Genomic DNA, 7,927 nt, shown 5'->3' on the forward strand with positions numbered 1-7,927 from the left:
GCTGTCCCAAAAGCTGTTGCCTTAAGTTTCCATGACTCACTTTCAAATAAATATATTCAATATTTATGTGACTATTTTAATACTGCTGCAAAACCTCCCCAACCCCAAGAAAACCAACTGGCAAGGGGGAGAGACAAGAAGAAACCTCAATCCATTTTCTGCCTTACTTTCCAAGCCACGCCGGAGGAATCACCAGTCTCATTACAGTCCAGTTGTTCCTGAGGAAGGGGGTGTGCACCCCCGAAACGGAGTCCCGTTGGACGGATGATGTCACACATCGGCTGGCTGTTTTACAGTTTAAAGAAGCTAAGTATTTCCACTTATTGACTGGCTTGGTTCTGATTTGGACAGATTTGGACACTTTCCTTCCTTGTTTGGCCCCCCTGGCAAGGAGTAGAGACAAGAACTTCTTAACCTCATAGTGTGTTTTTTTGATTTCTAGAATCTTTTTTCACACGTAGCACTTTTTGGGGGTGCACTTGATTTATTCTCACTTACAGGAAGAACCCGGGGATGTTTCACAGTTTACACTCTTTCTGAGTGTCAGCCGGTGACAGCCTTTCCCTTAGTGGGTGGCTGTGTTACTGAGGGTTCTCCTGTTTCACACTATGTGTAATTTGCTGATTAACTTAGATTGAGGTTTCTTCTTGTCTCTCCCCCTTGCCAGTTGGTTTTCTTGGGGTTGGGGAGGTTTTGCAGCAGTTATATATTTTTCCTCCCTATACATTTTTGGGTTCTATTTTTGTGTTCTTTAGACTATTTTAATACTAGCATTTTATGTTAAGAAGTTTACAAATTAATTAATCCATTAGTTGTACAGGAGTTTTAATCCATGAATTGGGTGATCATTGAGTGTTGAGAAAATGACTGAAAGTTTCCATTTGACCTTCTCCTCAACATGAACATTTTGTTAAGACCCACTCTGCATGGTTCTTCTTTAGACATATTGGTTTCCCTCATACTTGTAGCAGCACAGGAAGTAGATAGTTACAATTTATTTTTATAATGAACAAAACAGTAATAGCAGCATTTTAATCCATGTGCCCAGTTCATCTCTCCGATGACAAATAGGCTTCAGTCTTTTCTTGAACAATAAAGCAAAGCAAGTCCCCAGATTTCAATCAACTTTCTCTTCCCAATATTCAGTAATCTAGAAGCCTGGCTCTCATAGTAACAGACATTGCGATTTAGTTTATCATGTTACAAATAACAGAGGCCTGCAAAAGATAATATACAGCATTGCAGATTATTCAATTTAATTTTGGTTATCAGATGAAGATCGACAGCGGCGAGTTATTAACTGCATTTCATGAGGAACGCATTCCCTAAGGATGATAGCCTTACATCTGTAGAACTGTTTCAGATATTACAGTACTTTTGACCTGCTGAGTTATCTTTTCTCTGTATCTCTTAATTACTCCATGTGGCCGAAGGGTAAAAGTGGTCATGGAGGCACGGGAGAAAAAATTGAGAACTAGACACTCTCTTTAAATAATTTATTGTATGCTGTATGATTTTCTGTTGCCAAGACATTTTTCAGACAATGCCAAAAATAAGGCTGGGACTTTGGATTACTAGGCCAGTCTAATACAGAACTACTACACAGTCTTTTTCTCAATTTAAGGTACCTAGACTGTAGCAAATGTTTTTCTAGAAATATTAGTATAATCACATCAATCTTTTCATCCAGAAGGCGCTGATGTGCTAGGTAGAAAGCCATCTTGAAATTTCCACTCATTATGTATCTTTTTGTTAGTATGAATACTGTTTTATTGCTTAGTTGTATGCTTTCTGACAGGTTCTCCAAAACTGCATGGCCTGGTATCCAGTCCCTGTCTTCAAGACACAAGTTAAACTTTTTATCATCTTTATCTTCTAGTTCTGCAACCAGTTCATTCAAAACCCAATCACTGGTATCTTGATCTTTAGAATCATAGGCAATGAAAGCATCATAACAGATCGATGAGGAAGACAAACGCCTATATCCTTTGAATTTAGCAATACAGAAGTAGTAAATGTACCACACATCCCAAAAAAAGAGATGGCTTGCAACCGTGACCACCACCAAACAAAGGATAATTGATGTTGACAGAGAGTATAGAATCACATGCAAGGAATCTAGTTCACAAGTATACATATCTAAGAAGACCACGCTTTGACCTTTATGTACTCCTGGGCCTGCACAGGTTACATCAGTGGCCAAGTTAGGAATAGTGACTGTTGTGTGGTTAATCCACCAGACAAACCACACGGCATCACAATTACACAAGAATGGGTTGCCCTCCAAAAACAATTTACTTAGATGGTTGAGCACATTCTCAGGAAAACTAGATTCCTTGATTATTTTGATTCTGTTTGAACGAAGGTCCAAGTATCTTAGCTGGAAAGCATCCCTGAGAAAATGCTTTGTCAACTGTTGGATTTGGTTGTTTCTCAAGAATAAGCTGTGCAAGGTTGTAGTACAGTTGGACAGTTCACGGGGAACTGTATGGAGAGTGTTATAACTGAGATCCAGAATTTTCAGATGTGTCAAAAGGGGAAGCTTTCCCCAGTTAAAACTATTTAGCTTATTATTGGACAGGTTAAGGTCTTCCAAATTGGGAGGCATACCTTCAAAAACATCTGGAGGTATAAAGCCCAGGGAATTGTCAGAAATATCTAGTGTCCTCAGATTAATAAGCTTCTTGAAAACCCCCAAATATCTTGTATCACCATCTTTCCATAAAATATCTAGGCGGTTGCCTTTGAATTCCAATGTACGAAGTGTCTGACTTTCCATTACTGTGTTGGTGCAGGTAGAAATTTCATTTGAGTTCATCATTAGTTTCTTCAGAGCTGGTAAGTTCTTAGTGAAATTGAGCATGTGAGTAACACCTTCAGCTAAAAAATAGTACTTGTTGCTACTAAGGTCCAATACTTCCAGATGCTTCAGTTCTTCAAATGCAGTTGAATACAGCAAATCAATTCGGTTGTTGGAAAAATCTAAGTATTTCAAGTTGGTCAGGTGATGAAATTCGCTGCCATTTAAAGATTGGCTAATGGCATTTCCTGACAAGTTAAGGCATTTCAGAAAAGCGAGGTCCTTGAAGTCTACAGAGTTTACAAAAAATATGTTATTTCTGCTAAGGTCCAAGGTTTTCCCATAGTCAAGACAATCCTTATTGATAAATGGTTGGAAGGTAACAACTTCTCTATGTTTAGAATTACACCTGTGAGCATTTTGATCATATTGGAAATAATGCATCTCTTCAAGCATTCTATTATTGTACATGTCTGCCGAAGCTCTGGTTACAGAACAGGAACTATAGGAGAGTTCGCTGGGTGAAGGTGATATTTTGTTAATAGAAAGATCTATTAGTTTCAGAGCAGGGAAGTTGCTGAACACACTGAGGTCGGCAATCTTGATAAAGTTGGTACCAAGATCTAAAATTCTAAGTTTTTTGAGACCGAACAAAGGCTTAAGATAATCTTTATTCAGTTCTTTGAAAATATACCCTTTGATCCTAAAGGTTTCCAAGGAAGACAATTTTGAAAATGTGTTTCCAAGTTTCAGGAACTGTGGGTATCTTTGCAGTGCATAATTAAAGGACAAATCCAGTTCTACAAGATTGAGGATGTATTTCAAAAAACTGGCCTCCCCAATCACTTCAGCCAGAAAATTTTGAGACAGGTCTAGTACCTGCAGGTTTGTTGTATTTTTAAACCAATCATCTTGGATACTTGTAAGTGAATTGCTGTGAAGTCTTAGAGTTTTTAATTTTGTTAATGAGTCAAAGGCATGGGGATGAATTTGAATCTCTACATTGTGTGGACATGGAGTACAAGGATAAGGAGCATTGTAGCAGCGGGGACAGTTGCCACTTAGGTCAAGAATTTCCAGGTTGTGAAGGTTCTGGAAATCATTGCGTTTAATGTTCTGAATCATATTATTATATAGGTACAATTCCCTTAAACTGGATGATAAATTAGTAGGAACATCGGTTAGGTTATTGTCTTTCAGTGACAATATGGTTAAATTGTTTAGATCCTGGAAGGCTGCTGTCTGAATATGAAATGAAACATTGCAAGGGTTTCGATGATAGCAGTTCTGCCCAAGATACAAAAACTCAATGCTTGCAAGCTCTGAGAGATTCTGCTTGGTAATGGAAAATATGTTGTTTGCTTCGAGACTAAGGAGAAGTAAATTAGGGGGAAGACCGCGAGGTATTTCTAAGAGCTGATTTCCATCTAAATACAATGACTTCAACTTGGCAAGTGAAGCAAAGCTGTTGTCCTGGATGACTGGGCGCCTGGTGCACACACGGTCCTTTGGTCCCAGCCTAACAGGCACACAATTGCATCTAAAATCAATCTCTAGTAGCTTCTCAAGCTGGAAGAAAGAGGTGGGTGTAATGGTTGATATATGATTAATGGTTAAAGTTAGGTTGGTAGTATTGGATGGAATGCCAGCTGGGACTTTTATCAGGCGCCGATCACTGCAGTCTACTGTTACGGCAGCTGTTTCTGCATATTCATTCACATCACATGGAAGACTTTTAGGATACCAGATGGCGAGGAGCGTCCTTGAAAACAGGAAGTGCAGAAAGAGGAAGAGGAACAGTCGTGATGAGAACATATATAATGCCTACAAGAGAGAAAGAAAGAAAAAGTGATTTTTAAATTATATACATACAAGTTAGGTAATTTAGGATAAGTATCATCACATACAATAAGCTATTTAAATAACACAAACACTATGGAGCAATTGAGGTGATACAGAAGACAGATTTTTAAAAAATAGGCACAGTGAGCCATTATTCAAAGCTACAAGAGGCTGCTGAAAAGTTCTTACCCAACCATCAAAGTTGGAATAGTCTCAATCTTGGGTTATACATGTAGGTCCGTATTCTGTATAGGACACCTGGTCTCAGCAGCCGCCTAAGCTGCTTATGAGAATTGCACATGGGTGTCTTATATAGAATCATCTAACCACCCAGATTCTCTAACCAGTGTCCATGACACAGACGCATTTAGATAATTTTGTTGCAGCTGAGCTAATCGCGGCAAGGGAATTTACCTGCCATGATCAGTTTAGTGGCTGCAGCAGGGTCCCCGTCTCTCCCTCTCCCCACCCCCTTGAAGTCAGTCAGCATGAGGGATGCCCACTCCCTCCTGTCGGAACCCTCGAAGCCCTCCGCCCTGAATGTCTGCGGCAGGAGGAGTGCCCAATTCCTCCTGCCACAATGACGAACCCTCCCGACACATACCAAGGCAAGAGGGATGTTCACTCCATCCTGCCGCCACCCCACGCCAGACATCATGTGGCAGGAGGGATGCCCACTCCCTCCTGCCACTAGCCCCATCATCCCCTAAACTCCCCAAACACTCCTCCACTCCACCATTGACACTTCCTGACACCCCAAGATCCCCTGAACACCCTCATGACATCCCCCCAAGATCCCCTTGCCACATTCCAACCCCCTGTACCTTTATCTGATGGCCGGCAAGAGGGATATCCACTCCCTCCTGCCAGCAGGCCCACCACTGCAAAATGGCAGCCTTCCCCTTAGGTATCTGGCCAATCAGAGTCTTAGGCCACACCCAGTGTATCTCAGGAAGCACTGGGAAGGCGGTCTAAGACTCTGGTTGACTCAGGTGCCTAGGGCCCCTCCTAGAGGAGGGGCCTTAGACATCTGAGTCAATCAGTGCCTTAGGCCCTTCCCTGGTGTATCCCAGCATGCACTGGGAAGGGGAAGGCCCACCATTTTGCAGTGGCGGGCTTGCCAGCAGGAGGGAGTGAGCAACCATCTTGCCAGCCGTCAGATAAAGGTAGGGGAGGCATTTGGGGGGATTGGGGGTGTTAGGGGGATCTAGAGGGTTACGGGGGCATTTGGGGAGTGTCAGTGGGTGTTGGGGAGTGTCAGGGGTGGAGTTGGGGAGTGTGGGGTGGAGTCAGGGAGTGCTTCGCGGGATGATGGCTTTAAAATTAAAAGACTGCAGGATTGGAAAATTCATTCGTAGGCATCTTTAAACAAAAAAACATTTTAAACTACTCTTGAATTTGTCCAAACTTTGTTCTGCTCTAATAAAAAGTGATCTTAAGGTGGCCAAACAGGTTGAAAAGGTGACGGCGAAAGGTAGAAGGATGCTAGGTTGCATAGGGAGAAGTATGGCTAGTAGGAAAAAGGAGGTATTGATGCCTCTGTATAAGACTCTGGTGAGACTTCATTTAGAATATTGTGTACAATTCTGGAGGCCGTACCTTCAAAAAGATATAAAAAGGATAGAGTCAGTCCAGAGGAAGGCTACTAAAATGGTAAGTGGTCTTCTTGATAAGGCGTATGGGGACAGACTTAAAGATCTCAATATGTATACTTTGGAGGAAAGGTGGGAGAGAGGCAGTTTATTTTTCCATTCACTTAGGTTACAGTGTTCCTTTTCTGCTTTTCGTTCTTGTTTTTTTGTGATTGTCTTCCCAGGATCACTTATTTTACATTTTGTCAATATCGGGAGGAGTGTGGCATAGTGGTTAGAGCTACAGTTTCAGCACCCTGAGGTTGTGGGTTCAAACCCCATGATGCTCCTTGTGACTCAGGGCAAGTCATTTAAGCCCAAATTCTGTAACCGGCGCCTAATGTTAGGCACCTGTTTTGAAGGTGCCCAACTTAATAGGCACCTATCTAAATTGAAGAAGCTCAATTAAGTTTTTTAATCAGCAATAATTGAAACATAGGCGCTTATCAAGAAAGAGCGATTCTGTAATAAGGTGCCCCTAAAAATTTAGGCAGCTTTCAAAAAAAATAAGCGCTATGCATGTTAGGTGTGGGCGTGGCTTCATGTTAGGCGCCTTGTTACAGAATTACTGCTCTTAAGCGTGCTTAAGTGTTTGCATGGGCGCCTAAGTTTTAGTTGTGCCTAGAGCTGGCCTATTTATTGGGCGCCTCCAAAATAGGTGCCGACGAAAATGATAGGAGGCTTGTGCCAGAAGACGTATGAGGAGAGACTGGAAGCCCTGAATATGTATACCCTAGAGGAAAGGAGAGACAGGGGAGATATGATTCAGACGTTCAAATACTTGAAGGGTATTAACGTAGAACAAAATCTTTTCCAGAGAAAGGAAAATGGTAAAACCAGAGGACATAATTTGAGGTTGAGGGGTGGTAGATTCAGGGGCAATGTTAGGAAATTCTACTTTATGGAGAGTGTAGTGGATCCTGGAATGCGCTCCCGAGAGAGGTGGTGGAGAGTAAAACTGTGACTGAGTTCAAAGAAGCGTGGGATGAACACAGAAGATTTAGAATCAGAAAATAATATTAAATATTGAACTAGGCCAGTTACTGGGCAGACTTGTACGGTCTGTGTCTGTGCATGGCCGTTTGGAGGAGGATGGGCAGGGGAGGGCTTCAATGGCTGGGAGGGTGTAGATGGGCTGTAGTAAGTCTTAACAGAGATTTCGGCAGTTGGAACCCAAGCACAGTACCGGGTAGAGCTTTGGATTCTTGCCCAGAAATAGCTAAGAAGAAAAATTTAAAAAAAAAAATTTAAATTGAATCAGGTTGGGCAGACTGGATGGACCATTCGGGTCTTTAATCTGCCGTCATCTACTATGTTACTATGATTCACTAAAGAGCACCCAATTTTACGTGAATCATGCTGAACGGTGCCTAATACGGCGCCTAACTTTTGGGCACTTCTTATAGAATTTGCCCTTTAATCGTTCACTGCCCTAAGTGCATTAGATAGAATGTGAGCCCACCAGGACATATAGGGAAAAATGCTTGAAGAACCTGTATGTAAACTGCTTTGAGTGTGGTTGTAAAACTACAAAAAAAGCAATATACATGTCCCAATCTGACCCCTCTGTCTCTATCCTGAGCTTCTCCCCTCTGTGTTCCTCTCCATTCCCCTGCATCCATCATCCCTCTTTCAGAATCACCCCTTTTAAAAC

General features: G+C 41.8%; 1 protein-coding gene across 1 annotated transcript; it reads right to left on the bottom strand.

Annotated features, from left to right (window-relative positions):
• Nucleotides 1-823: 823 nt before the first annotated feature.
• Nucleotides 824-4,615, bottom strand: TLR7 (toll like receptor 7). Its single transcript, XM_033950013.1, has one exon. The coding sequence runs from the start codon at nt 4,613-4,615 to the stop codon at nt 1,475-1,477; it is 3,141 nt and encodes a 1,046-aa protein (XP_033805904.1). The 3' UTR covers nt 824-1,474.
• Nucleotides 4,616-7,927: the final 3,312 nt, after the last annotated feature.

Source organism: Geotrypetes seraphini, chromosome 6, assembly GCF_902459505.1.
Source record: "Geotrypetes seraphini chromosome 6, aGeoSer1.1, whole genome shotgun sequence".
NCBI classification, from domain to species: Eukaryota; Metazoa; Chordata; class Amphibia; order Gymnophiona; family Dermophiidae; genus Geotrypetes; species Geotrypetes seraphini.